Consider the following 19,209-nt stretch of genomic DNA (forward strand, 5'->3'; position numbering starts at 1 on the left):
GATTTTTTTGTAAACTGAAAATTTATTAATAATAATTGGAGGAAATGGTGAAAATATATAAAACAATTTTCTTGTGTTATTTTTAATGCCCAACAAGGTACTAAATCAAATAAAAACGTACATTAAACATGCAAGTTTTTAAAGTGACTTTTAAGACTTAATTTCTGTGTTCTAGTTTTTTTTTAAAATTATCGTATTTTATTTACTTCCCTTATGAAACAAGTTTTTATGCTATTTTTTCTATTTTGTGTGTTTTACGTACTTTTTTAACGTAAAAGTAAATGTTTCAAAATTTAGGAACTTTTTTACTTTAACAAGATTGTGGTTGGTAATAAATGTGACAAAGTTCGATTTTCAAAGTGTCAAGTTTCAAGTATTTTTCAAATTTTTGTTGAATTAACAATCATGAAAATAAATTGCTCACAACGCCGCTGAAAATCACCATTACCAACCTTTAGAAAGTAAATTGTACTAGTCTATTTCAGCATCCGAATCGGTGTTTAAATGGCTCATTAAGGCATCGGTTTTGTTATCGAAATAATCTTTCTTTCAGATCCAAAATAGAAAAATATTTATTGTGTCATTGCGTTTTTAGAAATCCACTCTTCAGATAAAATATAATATTTCTTAAAACTGTTTGTCGATTTTATTAATTTATATTATTATTATTATAATTACAGATACTTATTGTATTAGAATAAAATGATTAGGAATTCCCAGATTAAGTTTCTTGAAACAAAAGTTAGAAAATATTTTTTTCTCATATTTTTATTTCTTTTCACATCAAACAAAATAATAAAATAAAACTTGGTGGATTTATGTAACTGACAGTGACAACTCTTTTACTTTTTCACATTGTTGTACATTGACGCCTTCCATTTTTTATCACATCGTTATCTAGCACGAAATTAATCAACACCTCTGAAAGGCTAATTTCAGGCCCTGCGTAAAGTAATAAATAAATTGTGTATACATGGAACGGCCTGTGGTTTCTTAGCACTTATTGATTATCCGTATTTAAACTAGCCGTTAAGCATAAATATTTTATTATTATCAATACTTAATAATTATCTAAACAGCTTGCAAGTGTCGCTTGAGTTGACTGACCACTGTGAAAACTCCGCTAACTGTTGCAAAAATTAATTGCTTAATTAAGTACAACAACACAAACAATCTAAACAAAGATTATAAATAACACTTCTTACCGTTTTATTCCACTGACTAATTTTCTGAGCGTACTTTTTAGTATTAAATTCATAAATTGTGAATTTTTCAATAAATTACAAAAAGTAAATCAAAACTAATTTAATTAAGATCGTTTTAAACCCCATTTAGATGAAGTCAGCATAATTACGTTTTCACACTTTAATAATATAACAGATTTTCTTTTATCTTGAGCAAAATCACTCGCTATTTAACCACTTACTAATCAATACTAAATTTAGAAGAGTCGTCCGTTTCATGTAAAAAACTTAAAGGATAATTATTGCTGTTCTGTTATAATAGAAGAGAGAATAAAAGACGTCCGACCTCGCGACGCAAGGCGTCAGCACTAAAACAACCAAGGCTGACATCGTGGCCTAGAAATGTGCAGGTCGCAACAAATGGGGGCTCTTACTACTATAATCCTGCTGTTCTTATTACCGCATCCTTATCGATGTAGGATTGTAGGACATTTAAGGAGTTACGACTGCAGTGATAAATTCGATCGTGATTAATCTTCAAGTTTAAAATAGCAAAAAATTTATCAAAATAAATAATTTTTTGGGTTCATTTCCCATTACTTATGGTAATTTCCAGCCGTTTCAGAGCTGAATACATAATTCATTTGATATTTTCTCCACTTGAGAAATTATAGCAAAATCATGATTTATGATGGAATGGCAAATAATTAGGAAATATCGACTAGTTTTTCTAAAACTTGTTCGAAAAATTCAATGCAATTTTTAAAAATAAATACATAATTCAATTACATACCTATCTTAACGGTAAACATTTTTAAATGTTACATTATTTTGATATTTTGACTTATACCGGGTGCGCCATAAGTCGCGCCCCAGAAAAAATTCTATGTAAGGTAAGAACATGGAAACAATTTTGCACTTTGAGTCTATTTTTTTGTGTTGGAAAAATAATTTTTATTACAAAAAATACGTTTCAAGTAAGTATATGATCAGTTGATCACCAGTTTTTTAGAATACTGTTATTATTATATTTTATTTTAATTTACTGTTTTACAAATTTGTTAAATAAAAAATTTTTGATTAGTTTGTTAGAAAATTACTAAATTTTTTGATTATTATTATAAATTAATGTTGTTTTATTAAGAAAATTTTGGACATTCAATTTTTTTCTGTATTTATTTTTGATGACTTCAAGCTCAACAAGTTCCAATAATACAGGGTGATTTTTAAAAAACAGCAAGCGCTTTATATTTTTTACTTATGGCCCAATTTCAAAAATTAAAAATAGTGTTTTTGGACTATATTCAATTTCTTAATTTTAAATATAAAAACCCATTTTTTTTCAATTTGCAAGATTTTAGTTTTCTTGGTGCAGACATGTGCAATACAGGGTGCGCCAGAACTCGCACCCCAGAGAAAAAAATAAAGTAAGATACCAGGAAAATAAAAAATATCAAATGAAAAAAAAATGTCAAAATTTTTTGACAGATAGAATTTTTTACATTTTTTTCATATTCCTAGTACCTTATCTTACTTAAAATTTTGCTCTGGGGCGCGAGTTCTGGCGCACCCTGTATAGACTCTCCCTACGAAAACTATAGTGACTCAAAAATTACTGTTTTGAGAAAAATTGCTTTAAATCTTTGATTTTTAATAAAAAAATATATTATTTAAAATTGCTAAGGATCTAAATTTTGGTAAATAATGGTTTATTAAAAAAAATTCTTATTGTTTTTGTATTTTGAGCCCTACATGAGCCATTGTAACTCAAAAATCAATTTTTATGAGTTACTATAGTTTTCTAGGTAATTATTGAGATTAGAATTATCATTAGAACGAAATTGGAGTATTTGATTAGTATAAATTGAATCACAAATTTTTATTTGTTATTGTTGTTTCGTTATTAATAATTGAGTTTTCGTTGGGAGAGTCGATTTGGTAATAGCTTTTGGGTTGAGTAAAGATTTATAGTTTTATAGATATTTAAATAAAATAACAGTGCCTTACTTGAAATTTTCTCTGGGGCGCGAGTTCTGGCGCAGCCTGTATATTAAGAAAATCTGGTATCTTATTTTACTTAAAATTTTTCTCTTTTTCTTAAATTGGATGTTAGTTAAGTATGTTTTTCTTGTTGCTGATCAAATATTCACAACATATTCCTGTTGTAAATACGCCCAACATTTACGTGTTTTCAATTTCAATAACTTAATTTTTTTATTATCAAAAACAGGTGACACAAATTTGTCGTTTGTTTGATCAATACAATTTCGAACGTTCGTGTGCTAAAAATATCGCGATATAAATGTTACGCATTTTGTTGTAAAAACGTTATCATGATTTATATCTGATTCTCGCACGGAACATTTACACAATGATGTCTTTATTTCATTGATAATTAAAAACTTGCACTATTTGAAATTTATGCACAATTAATTGAAAAATAGAGAAAAATGGTCTATTTTGGTGAATTACTTAAATTGTCATTAATTTGGAAATTGAGTTTTTGTGTGTAGAGAAAATGAATAAATGATGGTTTTGGTAAAATAACAGCTCGAAATGAGTCACTTTTGTAGGAGTACAAGGTAGGTCGAAATTCGGGTAGGTGTAGCCTTAGAAAGTGACACAAACACATGAATTTGCCCACGTTTTTCTGAAAAAGCGAGAACTGGTTGACTATATTTTATCACATTTGTTTTCATGTAATTAAACGAAATCTTTTTGTTTTTTTTTTTCATTTTGTGATAATTTTTTTAAGTCTAGCGATGATGTAATTGTTGTGACTTTCTCTGAAAAGAGAGAAAGTCCAAACAGAAAAGTGATAATGACTCACATTATTATTTATGATATGCGGAGTGCATTTACTTGAAATTTTTTGCATCTGAGATGAAAATTGACCTCTGAAGTTAAGTAGGTAGTTTACTAAAAATATCGTGGGTGGTCAAGAGTGGGACGTTTTTTCGCCTTATTTTCAAAGTGCAGTTAATTCTCAGGCTTTCTTTTCATTTTTAGTACAATGCAAGATTTCATTACTTCATTATAAAAGAAAATTTCTAAGTGACAAATTGTATTTAACAAGAATTTTTGCTTTTGTATAGGCGGGAGACAAAGAAATCGCAAGAACAATGGATGGTTAAAACTGGAAAAAATGAGAATACTTAATCAAAATTGTGTGTAGAGGTGTTTTTATAAATCCCACCTACATAAACGATAAAAACATTGTTTTTTTCTGTTGTGATTTCTGAAAATTCAACAATGGTACATTTTTTTTTGAGTTGAGACAATCGAGGTTAATATAATTTATCGATTTTACAAGATAATGATGATGGAATAATAATGATCCAGGTTTATAAATGCAAAATATACATTTTTGTACTGTAGTGAATAAGATTAAAAATCAGCATATTTATTTACAAAACTACTAAAACAGGTCAGGTGATATGCTAAAATTTATAAAAATTCAGTATTCTATGTTAATTATTTTTAGTGTGGAACCTTTTGTTTATGCGTTAAAAAATATGTATGATGTCACAGATTTGTTTATTCATAAAAATCCTTCGTTAACTGCAAAAGCAATTACTCCTTGATTTTTTCATTTTATTTTAAACCGAGGGGCCGTTAACTCTAATTATGTTATCATGTTGTACAAAATTTTATAATTCAATCGAAATTGCTTGAAAGTATCTAGAATTATTAAAATTAACTTTGGATTGTTTAGAATTATACTGCAATTATATGTGAAAAGTTTCTGGAATTACTGTTTTTTTTTTTGAATTATCTGAGACAATGTTTTGAAAATTACCATAACTATCAGAACTAATTTGGATCTACTGGAATCATTTGAGAATTACTCGAATTTTTCAAGAATTACCGAAATACTTTTGAAAATTACCTTGAATTTCTTAGAACTATGGCATTAATTAATTTGAAATTACAGGAATTATTTTGGAATTACAGGATTTAATTAGGAATTATAGGAATTAGACAGAAAACAATGGAATTACGATGAATTATTGGAATCACTGGAATTTTAGTAGATTATTTTGAAATTGATTAGTTGTACACATTTTTTTTAAGTTTCAAAAAAAAACATATTTCAAAAACTATGCATCGTAGAGTATTTTAACCTGTTGCATGGTGTTCAGTACGTTTTTTTACGTCTAGAAACCATATTTCAAGCCTTTTTATGATTTAAGGTAAATTGACTATTTTTACGATTTTACTACCTTTAAAAACTCGAAAAATTCGTAATTTTTTTAACTTGACCAAATAACGTTTTATGCATTTTTTTGAGTCTTTAGGACCTCTAGAAATGTAAAAAACGTTATATGGATCAATTATAAAGTAAAAATTTTTTTGGATTTTTGCCAAGATTTTGGTCTATTTTTGACACCTGGAGCGCTCTATTGTCAATAACTCCGGACTTATTGGTAATAACCTCTTATATTTGGTACCGTTGGAAAGAGAATTTAATTTTCTACCATACACAAAAAAGATCAGTGTTGTACGATAAATAATTATTGAGAAAATATCTGATAAAGTCAAAAATATGAAAAATATAAATCCGACTATAACTTCAAAACTACTACGAATTTTGCAGTTTAATTGACGCCAATCGATTCCCCGGAACATTTTACATAGGTATAGGTCAAAATATTATGTCATTGAGCCACAGTTTTGCCGCAATTTACAAAATAAAAAAAGCTAAAAATTTTGTTAATAGATTTTGACGCGCTGATAACGAATTTTCCACGCATTTTGCGCTATCTCCTTTAGTTTCGGCGTTTGAAAATTCAAAATTTTTTTACGAGATATTGACTTCTTTGGCTTTGGCTTCATTCCACAGATTTTCTTACGCTTATTACGATGGTGTCAAGCTTCTTGCTCTAAGTCTAATAATTTGGTCGTAATCGTCGTTCAAAAAGTGAAAATTGTCAAAATTGTGAAACTTTAAACGCGTTTTTCTATGAAACTATGAGACTTAGAGCAAAAAGCTAAAAACTACTAAAATTAGCTGGAAATTATCTATCTAATGGCACAAACCGGAAGTCGCTCCGGGTTATGGTTCCGGGTACAGAGCCATTTTTAGTTTTTCACATAAAAAAATAATATCTCAAAAACTATGAATTCTAGGTCAAAACGGTTTGTACAGGCGTATTCTCCAGTTAATTTTACATATAGTACTAGTTTTTCATAAGAAAAAAAAAATTAGATTTTTTGGTCAAAATCTGATGCTTCGCTCTTTATTCTTAACTTTATTACTCAATATCTCAAAAACTATGCATCGTAGAGTATTTTAACTTGTTGCATCGTGTTTAGCTCGTAATTTTACGTCTAGAAAACCATATTTCAAGCGTTTTTACGACTTAAGGTAAATTAAGTATTTTTACCACTCAAAACCTTCATACGAAAAATTCGTATTTTTTTAAACTTGAGCAAATAACGTTTTATGCATTTTTTTGAGTCTTTAGGACCTTTAGAAATGTAAAAAACGTTATATGGATCAATTATAAAGTGAAAACATTTTTGGATTTTTGTCAAGATTTTGGTCGATTTTTGGCATCCGGAGCGCTCTATTGCCAATAACTCCGGACTTATTGGTAATAACCTCTTATATTTGGCAGCGTTGGAAAGAGAATTTAATTTTCTATCATATACAAAAAAGAACAGTGCTTTACGATAAATAATTATCGAGATAATTTCTGTCAAAAATATCAAATATGAAAAATATAAATTCGAGTATAACTTCAAAACTATTACGAATTTTGCAGTTTCCTTGACAATCGATCAAGTTAACGGCCCCTCGTTTTAAACAAACTTCTTTCTCTATTATTACACCATTATTACAATTATTTTTACGTAGCTTAAATCGTATAATAAAATTAAGTACATGTGAAAAAACTCTGTGAAGTAAAACTGACGTAATTGCTATAAACTGATAATTAACATTCAATTAAACAATTACGAGCCACCTCGCTTAATAACAGTTATTACTAAAATACCTACTTCTGGGAAAATGGATCATTTTTATTATTAACAAACCTCGACTTTGTAAAATCAACCAAATGTGAAAATCTGTAGTGTAGGTAAAACAATTATTGTATTTTTACTTTTTGTTACGTCAGAGCATTTTTTTTCTCGAATAATATACATCGTAGCCCCATGTGAATGGCCACAGGTCTCTACGAGTTCTATTTTTAGAAATGACAACACCGTATAATTTAAAAAAGAGAATGCGAAATGCAAATTTGTAATATCTCTAGCAAAAAACGTAAAATCGATTTATAATTGCATCGCGCAAGGTTACCTATGAATCGTCGGACCTTTGATTAAAAATTTATCGTATTTGCATACCCATTCTTTTGAACAAAATTTTTAAATTGTTAGATACGCCACTTCCGGCTAGATTTGTTCAAACGGAATGAATTTCTTGCCAACGCTAATTAACACTCACCGGAAGTTGGTATAGTACCTGGACCGATACGCTATAGAAGTAAATAAAATGATGGAACAGAGTTTGAAAGAAAAAGTGAACAATGTGCTAAAAAGATTAATCATTTACTTGTTTTGTCAGAAGGAAGCACTAAATACATGTGTCAATAAGTTTGCAGAAAGTTTTATTTTTACAATGACAAAGAGGGCAAAGAAATGGTGGTTAATGCAACAGTTAACTAGTGTTTGAGTTTGAATAAAAGGTTATGTCAGGAATTCAATGTGCAATTCTTCGTGGAAGACAAATAAAAATAATGAAAATTAAATTATTTGAAATTTCCCACTATGTAAAATTCTTTCCATAATTTTAAAATTTGAACACCGTTACACCATTATGACATCATGGCACTAAATTTGTATTCCGTTTTAAACTTCGATTTTAGAAAGTGTGTTCGATATTGCCGATGTTTTTTAAGTACACATCATTAAAATTTATAGTTAAACAGTTGAGAGTCACGAAAATGTGTTTGTCAGGATTTAACAAAACACGTAATGCCTAGTTTTAGACAAAAATGTACTTCCAACTAAAACATGAAAAAATATCGCTCTTTAGAGTTGGTAAAAGTTTAAAAAAAAAACAGTGAAATTTATCACTTCAAGAAAAAAATATTTATATAGAAAACTGTTATTTAAGCATTTATTTTGTTAAAGTGGTTTGATTCAAGTTGATTTTTGGCTTACAGTTAAGTTTTGGCCTAAAAATCGATTTCAATCAATTATTTTTATAAAATACATTAGTTTAGAATGATTCCAGTGTTAAAATTAAGCGAAATTGGATTGAAAGTAGCTCAAATTGCTTTATTTTGGAAGAAAACTGTTATTTAAGCATTTATTTTGTGGAAAAACTTTGATTCAGATTGATTTCCGGCTTAAAATTGGGCCAAATGAATTGGAAATACCACAACTTGCTTCAATTCAGCCTAAAAATGGGATTGAAGAGATAATTTTTATGCATTAATTTAGAATTAATTCTGTATCAATATCAAGCAAAATTTGATTGAAAATAGCTCAAATTGCTTTACTTTGGAAGAAAACTCTTATTCAAGCCATTATTTTCTTGAAATACTTTGATTTAGTTTGATTTCTTGCTTGAAATTGAGCCAAATCGATTGGAAACTAGCACAAAGTGCTTCATTTTTGCCAAAAAAAAAAAAAAGATTTTAAGCCATTATTTTTTATAAAATACTTTGATTTAGAATGATTTCTGTATTAAAATTGGATCGGAAATAGCTCAAATTGTTTTTTTTTAAAGAAAACTTTAATTCAAGCTATTATTTTGTTGAAATACTTTGATTCAGGTTGATTTCCTGCTTGAAAATAAGCGAAATCGATTGCACAAATTGCTTTATTTCAGCACAAAATTAATATTGAAGAAATTATTTTTATAAAATACATTAATTTGGAATGAATTCTGTATTAAAATCGAGCAAAATTGGATTTTAAAATAGCTAAAATTGCTTTATTTTGGAAGAAAACTCTTATTCAAGCCATTATATTATTGAAAACTTTGATTCAGGTTGATTTTCGGCTTAAAATTGAGCCCAATCAAATGTAAATAGCACAAATGGCTTTATTTTGGCCTTAAATTGGATTTTAAGCAATTATTTTTGTAAAATACATTAATCTACAATGATTCCAGTGTTAAAATTAAGCAAAATTGGATTGGAAGTAGCTCAAATTGCTTTAGTTTAGAAGAAAACTGTTTGATTCAAGTTGATTTTGGGCTTAAAATTGAGCCAAATCGATTGGAAATCAAATTACTTCATTTTGGCCTAAAATTGAATTAATTGACTTAATTTTTTATTTTTTTTTTCGTTTTGAAGTAGATACTTCAAATCAATGGAAATCGGCAATAACAATGTTGTAATATTTTTTTCTTGTTTTTTTTTTTTTGTAACATTCTAGTGTAGGGCTGTTACTAAAACTATTAGAAAAAAAACTGTCAAAAAAGCTTTTTTTTAACACCCATTTTAATACACAACAAAAAGTTTTTCTATTCTACATTTTACTAAAAAATGTTGACCATTTCTAATGTCAGTTTTGGAACAAAATGAGAATGAGAACTAATGACATTTTTTATATGACCAAAATTGAGGAAATAGCAATAAAAAAATGTGTAACATTTAGAATAATGACAAAATTATAACAAAACCACGGAGGCGTATCTAATTAATAGACGAACAAGAAATGATTACAGTTTTAGCGCTTAAAATAAATACTTCCCAAAGATTTAAAAAGAAGGTCATTTTATTTAAACGTTTAAAAATGTGTTTTGCTTATCTGATGAACTTTCAACTTGTAACAAATTCAGATGTTAATGGCTCATTAATTTCATACCCTTGTCATATATTTCAGTCATTAATCTATTTAATATACTGTGTATATGACAAAGTATGGAATCAAGCGGTTTTTTTAAATCAGAATTTTAAATCCGAAAGTAATAATTCTGATAATGGCAATTTATGTAAAAAGTTTTGATAAAAATTAAATAATCCTTAAATCATAACTTTCATGAGAAAAATAGTTTAATAAAATAAAAAAAATTTCAGAACTCTAAAAAAAATCTTTTTCTTGATAAAACGTCACTTTATAGTACTTTGTGATTCATCAATTAGTTTGTCCAAAAAATAAATAGTTTAAGTAAAAAACGTTTTTTCCAAATTTTGATTAGTTTATTACTTATTAGAAAGTAGTATCTAATAAAATTGAGAGGAAATATTCAGGAATTCTTCACACAGGTAGTTGTGTCACAAATTTGCCAGTTACGCAATAGTTGCATGTCTGCATTTCGTCATCATCAGACTCAAGTGACACTCTTAAATCATTATAAAAACCAAAAAAACTTATAATTCAATCCATGAGCTGGAAGTAGGCCATTGAAACACTCCTACTATCTCAGTCGGCCTTCGAAAGATCAACTAAAACCATTCCGTATATGGCAAAGACTTCGTGCATTTTTTAAGCACCTCTCATTGCCAAATGGAGAAGGCTGATTCCAAGAACTGCAGTCTGGCAATCTTCTGTTACAATTTTTCAAAATATTCGCTACTTGTAAACTGATAAAACATTTTTTGACAAATCTTGAATGAGCTAATAGTTGAAATGATCGTGTTTTGGATCAATTACGTCATTTTTTTTATTTAACCAATTGGTTTGATTATCACGAAACTTGTCTAATTAACCTTAACCCGAAGATTGCTAGGCACAATTTTGCCATCAATGTGCATCCTGGGCTAAAAATAATCTCGGCAAAAATTCTTGCCCACGCTTCAATTGACTCATATTACAAGTAATTTTTTTCAAAATTAATCAAATTCAATCGAAAAATTTTAAAACATATAATTTCGCTCAAGTGCCCATTAGAGTATTTATGATAATTGAATAAAAACTATAATAATGAGTCTTTAAATTAGAAGAAACCACAGCAGATGAAAATGCCCACACAAGTTTGTGTTGTAAAACAGGTTTGTTCTGAATGTAGTAAATATTCCAAAGGATGATGTCATCTACTTCGCTTCTTTGAAGGTGCTTTGTTATTGCAAATCTGTGTGGAAATGCGGTTACACGCTCATTTTTATTATAAACATCGCTTTACAGTGTTTAATAAACATCATAATGAAAGTAAAAAGTACACAAAATGTACGAGAAATATTACACTTTTTTTCCAATTGGCCTCTTACGTAACTTCTCTAACTTATCATCAGTCATCAATGATTAAAACTAGCCAACAACATGACAATTAACAACTAAATTATGTTGTTTGAGGCCCAAAAATGATTTATTTTGTAATTTCAAAAATGAAAATTCCAGGTTGGGCTTTAATTAGGTATATGTTCCGATTTATAAATGAAAGGTGAAGTATTTACTTAAAATTATAGAAAAATAACCAGTAGAAAGAAATTTTATGTGTCAGATGTTCTCGAAATTATTGCATGATTTAAGCAAATTCCAAAAAATTCCAGTTTTAACAGTCAAAATTTGCATTCGTGAAGGAATGTATAAAAAATTACTTTCAGTTAAGCATAAAATGAATTCAGATTTTTTTCAAGCCTTCTTTTGAGAAAAAACAGAACTGTCAATTCCCATATTATAATGTAGGCATCTTAGCTCTTTTGTTTCCATTGTTGTCAAATTTAATCTATTGTTGAATTTGCTAGTTTGTTAAATGTTTTGTACACCAAAAAACACAAATTACCTAAAATCTAACCTTTGAAGAGCTATACCTCGTGAAAAAAGGCTCAAACAATTTTTTGTCATGGGAACTTTTAACTCAGTTGAATGTCCTTTATCACCACCCAAGTGATGGTCCGACACTTTTGAATCACCCTGTATACATATACAGTGTGAATCAAAAAACTATACCAAATGTTATGGAATGTAGTTGTAGCCACACTTTTTTTCTAAAGGTATATTAATAGTATTCCCTAAGTTCTCAGAAATAATATCCAATGAAATCCAATTTTAATTTTTTGAAAAAAGTTTATCGGCAAACGTCAATAACCACTGTTGTTTTTAAATTACTTTATTTAAATTTTACTTAAGCCTAGGCAAAAGTGTAACCTTTACTTCTGTCATTTAGGCACAAACTAGGTTTTTGTCGGATTTTGGCCAATAAGCAATAAAAACCGGTTTGATCTCGGGATAGTGGTAATTACGTGAATGGGAAATGGCCTTGTAATTGGACCAATAAATTAACAAATGTGTCCAACCAATCAAATTCAAGATTTTGCAAAAACCTCACCGATTATCCATGAAAAAACTGGTTTAATTCAATTCGAATTTGCTTTGAAAAAGGCGAAAAAATAATGAATTTAAATTAATTTTTCCAATTAGCCAGGAAAAATTAATGTTAGATAAGGGACTATTTCGTCAATTTTTTTCTCGATAGATTAAGCTTTTATATGAATTTTACAAATAATAAATTTAAATTTGTTTCCTTAATTGGCTTTGAAAAATTCATATTTTTTTCCCGTTTAGTATCACAAAAGTGCAAATTTTTTGCATTGAAAACTGTGTTCTCAGTTGGCAATAAAAAACGACTGTTACCAATAAATTGACAATATTTGGACAATTTGTACAAATAAACGCAGGAATAATGAGTTTAAAATTAATTCTGCATTTGGCAATAAAAATAAATCCTTTAGTGATAGAGAAATAAAGACTATATTTGTAAATTTACGTCACCGTTTTGATTTTTTCAAATCACCAGTAACGAATACTTTAGTTTTTCTATCGTTTTCGTTTGATTTTCTTGAAGAATGTGAGCCACATTTACGCGAAATGTCAACAACTGTCAGAAGTGTCAGATAGAATGATTGAAATCCAACGCACTCTTAGTGATATCTTTTTACAAAACGTCAATTTATAAAACTCTACTACTTTGTAGAATTATGACTGAATTTTTGTTTTTTACTGTCACTCAATCTCCACCTTTTGCCGTTTTCTAGTTTTAGTGCTTCCAAAAATTAAAAACTCTTTCAAATAAGCGCATAATATACCGGGTGTTCCATAAGAAAAAATATAACTTTGTTGCGCCACCCTATATAGAAATTACCTATAATGACGAAAATATTTTTGGACCAAAAAAAAATGGATGTCTATCGTACGTAACCCTGGGACACCCTGTATGTCATTTTTTAACGTTTCCGGAGAAAATAGTATTTAATGTTATTCATCGGGATAAAAGTAACAACATAATCTACTATTAAACTCAACATTTCAATCTAGTTTTTATATTTTTTTTTTGAAAAAGAATTTGAACTTCACAATTTTTTTGGTCAATGTTATTGACTGATTTTTTAGACTTAAATAACAATAATTATAGTAAATCCTTGACATTTGAAAAATCACCTTGACTATATCATCTGTTTTTATTGTGTAGAAAATTTTTCAAAAAAACAAACAAGCTCCATGATCCTGATAACTTGTCCATTTTTAGTCAAAATTATTTATGTTTATATTTTTTAAGAGATAAATCGCGAGTTGTGAGATCATTATGAATAAAAATTCCTAACATTTATTTTTACTTACCCACACGTGCACAATTCGCAAATGCATTGCTCCTTATTGGGGATTTTGATCGTTGCAGGTTTGGGGGCTTCTTTGATGGTCTTCACAATATTGATCACTTTATTATCGCTGAAGCGGTTGATGTTTGTAATATTTTCGACTTCGTCCTGTAAAAACAATTAAAATCGATTCTTTCACACGTTTTATCTCTACTTACGATAGTTTTAATATCGACGATATTTTCTTCAATGTGTACTTTATTGACTTTATCGGTCACATCCTTCGAAGTCCTAAAATCAGTCACGTCCTTGCTGGTGACATGTTCCACAGTCGCTTTCCTATCCACAAAATTCGTCACTTTTGTATCTCTTACATCAGTCACATTTTTGATGTCAACAATCTCACTTTGCTCAACAAAATCTGTCACCGGCAATCGAGGCCCCTCGTAGACGGTGTAACTCTCGATGTTGCTCTGATTATCAACAAAACTCTTCCTATCTGAAGTAAAACTAGTTTTCGAGTCGGATGAAATTGTCTGGAAACTTTCAAAGGTTTCAGTTGGCACCATGTGTTCGGTCACTTGGTCAAAACTTTTCGCACTACTCTGGTTGATGTTTTCATTAATTTCAGTCGATAAAAAATCCTGGACGGTATCAGTCACGTTTCTTGTTCTTTTCCCCGGCGAAGTCCCCTTTTTTGGGACCGCGGGAGACGGTGTTCTCTTATCGGACTTTTTCCCCGGGGAAGTCCCCCTTTTTGGGGCCGCGGGCGACGGTGCTCTTTTATCGGACTTTTTCCCCGGCGAAGGCGACCGCTTTGGAGTCTCGTAGGTGAACTTCCCATTCCACCCCGTCTTCCCATAATTCCGTTCGTTCGAATAGACCAAATCGGTGGAATCGATTGTGTCATCCTTTATTATTCTACCTTTGGTACCAATTGTGTTCTGGACGGCTTTATCGTCGTAAACGTTCTTCACGACGGTGTTGGACGAGTCGACTCCATGGCCGTAGAAATTGCGCGAATCGCTGGTGGTTTGCGCTGTTCGACGTTTGGAAACCTCATCAAAAGTCGAATCGTCGACGAAACTCTTCTCACTTAGGGTGTAAGTCCGGTTTGAGTCGACTGAATCGCGCCTTTTACCGGGGATTTCCCCCATGTCCACATCTTTGACCGTTTTAATGACATTCCCTCTGGAGTCATAGTAACTTGTAGTGGTGGTGGTCGTCAAATCGCCACCTTTTGACGTTTTGTCACTAATGGTGTAGGTTTGGTTCGAATCAATCGAATCTCTTTTCTTGGATGTTACTTCACTCTTTGTTGACTTTTTTATATCACTAGTGGTGTCACTGATGGTGTAGGTTTGGCTCGAATCAGCAGAATCTCGTCTCTTGTCACTAGAAACTTGCCCATCTTTCACAGTTTTGGAGTCGTAGTAAGTTGTCGAGGAGGTGAAATCTGCCATTGTTGACTTTTTTATATCACTAGTTTTGTCACTAATGGTGTAGGTTTGCTTCGAATCAGCAGAATCTCGTCTCTTGTCACTAGAAATTTCCCCATCTTTCACCGTTCTGATGATGTTCCCCTTGGAGTCGTAATAACTTGTCGACGATGCGAAATTCTTTGTGTCACTAGATTTATCAACTCTTCCCTTACCACCAGAAACCTCCTCATCTCTCACAGTTCTGAGGATGTTCCCCTTGGAGTCGTAATAACTTGTCGACGAGGTGAAATCTGCTACTGTTGACTTTTTAATATCACTAGATTTGTCACTGATGGTGTAGGTTTGGCTCGAATCAGCAGAATCTCGTCTCTTGTCACTAGAAATTTCCCCATCTTTCACCGTTCTGATGATGTTCCCCTTGGAGTCGTAGTAACTTGTCGACGATGCGAAATTCTTTGTGTCACTAGATTTATCAACTCTTCCCTTACCACCAGAAACCTCCCCATCTCTCACAGTTCTGATGATGTTCCCCTTGGAGTCGTAATAAGTTGTCGACGAGGTGAAATCTGCTACTGTTGACTTTTTAATATCACTAGTTTTGTCACTAATGGTGTAGGTTTGGTTGGAATCAGCAGAATCTCGTCTTGTGCTACCTGAAACTTCCCCATCTTTCACAGTTTTGATGATGTTCCCCTTGGAGTCGTAATAAGTTGTCGATGAGGTGAAATCTTCTTTGATATCACTACTTTTGGTGTAGGTTTTTGAATCAACTGAATCTTTTGTCTTACTACAAGAAACTCCTCCATCTCTCACAGTTTTGCTAATATTAGATGTGGAATCCACTACTTCACTCTTTGTCTTTCTGTCACTAGCTTTATCACTAGTTTTGTCAGTTTGGTGTGAATCTTGTATTGCGTGGGCTGTTGTCGATACTGAATCGCCGATTTGGTGCACTTCCCTCACCGATTCTGAGGTTTTGGTTTTGGGTTGAGTCAACTCAGGACGTGCAGTGTCATACTTGGTGGAAGAGGTCTTCGCCCCTTGCTTGTAGTGTATTTCTGGGGTGATATTAGTGCCACTTTTCATCGCTAAGTGTTCGTCGTTGACGGCAGAAGTGGCACTACCCGACTCGTGGTGTTTCTGGTCGATTATCCTTTCTTTCCCGTTGACAATCTCGATGACATAGCTACTGGAGGAGCTTTTGGCTATTGAGGAGCGCTCCTCGTGCGAAGTTGACGTCGAGGAGTGTTCAACAACAGTCCCTTGGCCCTTTTTGGCCACAGGTTGTTCGTAAATAAACTTTCCGTTCCATCCAGAGTCGTTTTTGTTGTAAGTTAGTTTGAGTTCTTCCACTGGTTCGGTGACAGTGTAAGTCGAGCCGGATTCCTGTGAGATATTCGAAGTCGATCTGTTTAATTTCGAGCTGAGTTGGGTGATTGTCGTGGCGTTTTTCGAGTCTTGTGCGATAAAGTGTCTGTATTCGGTGCTAGTAGCGCCCGTTTCGCCATAAACTGTGATTTTTTCGCCACCACCGGTCGGTAAAGTCTCTGTTACCGTGTAGGTGACGATGTTGGCGTCGACCGGTAAGTGGGAAATGTCTGAGATTTGCAAACTGGACGAGGAGGAGGCTTTGGAGAGCTCACCGTCTACCACTTTGGAGGTTTTCGTCGATTTTGTCACTTTGGAAGTTGTTGCCGTGGAGGTTGAGGCAGCAGCGGTGGTTTTTTTCTTTGTTTTTGTCGTTTTATTCACCGTCATTTTCACAAAATTAAAGTAATAAATAATAACACAAGAATTGTCGGTGCGTACGCTCGCGATCGCGCTCTTTTTGAAAGTGAAGAGCGTGCAAGTTTCCAGCGAGAAGCTGGTTCTCTACGTCATGGACAGTGCTCCCACGTGAGGTAACAGTTAAATACATATATGGACAGTCTGCAGGATCGAGAATTCGTCACTTTCGAACCTGATTTACTTGATAATTCGACCAACCTTATACAGCACACGGCGATAACAGAGTAAAAAAGCAACTGTTTTTGTCAAATATGCAACGTTTGAATGTTATCTCTTTTAATAAACATACCTGAACTTGAGCTAATTAGTAGTTTTATGCAGTTTTTATCGCTGGTTTAACTTAGTTTTATACATACTCATACTACGAATAATTAATTAAAATATTCATACAAAAACATATTTTGTTCAAATTTCTAAAAGTATTAAAAGTAAAAAAAAAACTTTTGTTGTTCTGTTTATAAGAGAATCTGCCACAGTTGAAACCATAGGAGTCCCACTTCAGATTATTGAACTTAACAGAACTAATGATATTCGATTTTTTAATATTGAGMTTTTTTTTGACTAAATTGTCAAGAGAATGTTTTTTTTAGAAAAAAATCATCAAAACTAGATTTTTTCGTAGTTTTTTGTATTTACTACCTATTCCATTAAAAAAAAATTACAGTCAGTAAGAGGAGTCGAATAATTTGAATCTTGAGCACTTTTAAACAAATGTAGCTTACGCTCTTGATATTATGTTAAAACTCTTGGTGTAATATTTGAAGGAGAAAAATGAGTAATGAATACTTGGAATCTATTTCAAATTAAAAGTTGAATTTCATCGAATACAAATAAAAAATAAGAGGAACTCGACTGTTTGGAGAAACAGGGAAAATCGATGTTCAGTTTGCTCCCTAATAACTCAAAACGTATCAGTGTTTTTTCCTACGACCCAGAAAGTAAGTTTTCCACCCTAATTTCAGAATTACCTCCCTGGGAGTTAAAAATTTTCCTTAAAATTAKAACCAAAATAAATGTAACCTCTCAGAGGTAAAAATTTTACCTCCCCATAAACGGAAAAACATGCTGCTAGATTTAATGGCGAAACTGGGATATCAGCGCGAGGAAAAGATATAATTTCTTCCCTTGTAACACAAATAAATATTAATTTCTGTTTTCATCATGTGAAAGAGAATATTTGTTTTGATTTCTAAAAGTATTAAAAGTAAAAAAAAACGTTATCTCTTTACCTGAACTTTCTACCTGAACTTGAGCTAATTAGTAGTTTTATGCAGTTTTTATCGCTGGTTTAACTTAGTTTTATACAGACTCATACAACGAATAATTAATTAAAAAATTCATACAAAGACATATTTTGTTTTAAATTTCTAAAAGTATTAAAAGTAAAAAAAAACTTTTATTGTTTTGTTTATAAGAGAATCTGCCACAGTTGAAGCCATAGGAGTCCCACTTCATATTATTGAACTTAACAAAACTCTAATATTCGATTTTTTGATATTGAGGATTTTTTTTGATTAAATTGTCAACAACTCAACTAATCGTTAAGTGAATGTTTTTTTTAGAAAAAACAAAAGTAATATTTACTACCTATTCCATACAATCAGTAAGGGGAGACGAATAATTTGAATCTATTTTAAATTAAAAGTTGAATTTCATCGAATACAAATAAAAAGAAACTCGACTGTTTGGAGAAACAGGAAAAATCGATGTTAAGTTTTCCACCCTAATTTCAATTTCAGAAAGGAAAGTGGCCAATTACCTCCCTGGGAGTTAAAAATTTTCCTTAAAGTTACAAAATAAATGTAACCTCTCAGAGGTAAAAATTTTACCTACCCAGAAACCGAAAAACATGCTGCAAGATTTAATGGCGAAACTGGGATTTCAGCGAGGAAAAGATGTAATTTCTTCCCTTGTAACACAAATAACTATTAATTTTTCATCATTAAATTTTGATCATGTGAAAAGAATATTTGTTTTAAATTTCTAAAAGTATTAAAAGTAAAAAAACTTTTATTCTTTTGTTTATAAGAGAATCTGCCACAGTTGAAGCCATAGGAGTCCCGCTTCAGATTATTGAACTTAACAAAATTCTTATATTCGATTTTTTTAATATTGAAGTTTTTTTTTGACTAAATTGTCAACAACTCAACTAAATTATCGAGAGAATGTTTTTTTTTATAAAAAAATCATCAAACAAAACTAAATTTTTTCGTAGTTTTTTGTATTTACTACCTATTCCATTAAAAAAAAATTACAGTCAGTAAGAGGAGTCGAATAATTTGAATCTTGAGCACTTTT

The 19,209-nt window shown here is 31.0% G+C and overlaps 1 protein-coding gene across 2 annotated transcripts in view; it reads right to left on the bottom strand.

Moving 5' to 3' along the window:
- Window positions 1-16,959, bottom strand: part of LOC123012027 — a 27,351-nt gene extending 10,392 nt beyond the window's left edge. For both annotated transcript variants that reach the window (XM_044409786.1, XM_044409785.1), the window contains exons 1-2: window positions 13,900-16,959; window positions 13,704-13,849 (exon numbers count right to left, since the gene is read on the bottom strand). In XM_044409786.1, the coding sequence (XP_044265721.1) occupies window positions 13,704-13,849; window positions 13,900-16,881 (3,128 nt within the window). In that variant the 5' untranslated portion in view covers window positions 16,882-16,959. The remainder of the gene's footprint in view (window positions 1-13,703; window positions 13,850-13,899) is intronic.
- Window positions 16,960-19,209: the final 2,250 nt, after the last annotated feature.

The sequence above is a fragment of the Tribolium madens genome, unplaced genomic scaffold (assembly GCF_015345945.1).
Source record: "Tribolium madens isolate multiple individuals breed KSU strain unplaced genomic scaffold, Tmad_KSU_1.1 Scaffold_91;HRSCAF=231;Tcas5.2_LG7, whole genome shotgun sequence".
Lineage (NCBI taxonomy): Eukaryota > Metazoa > Arthropoda > Insecta > Coleoptera > Tenebrionidae > Tribolium > Tribolium madens.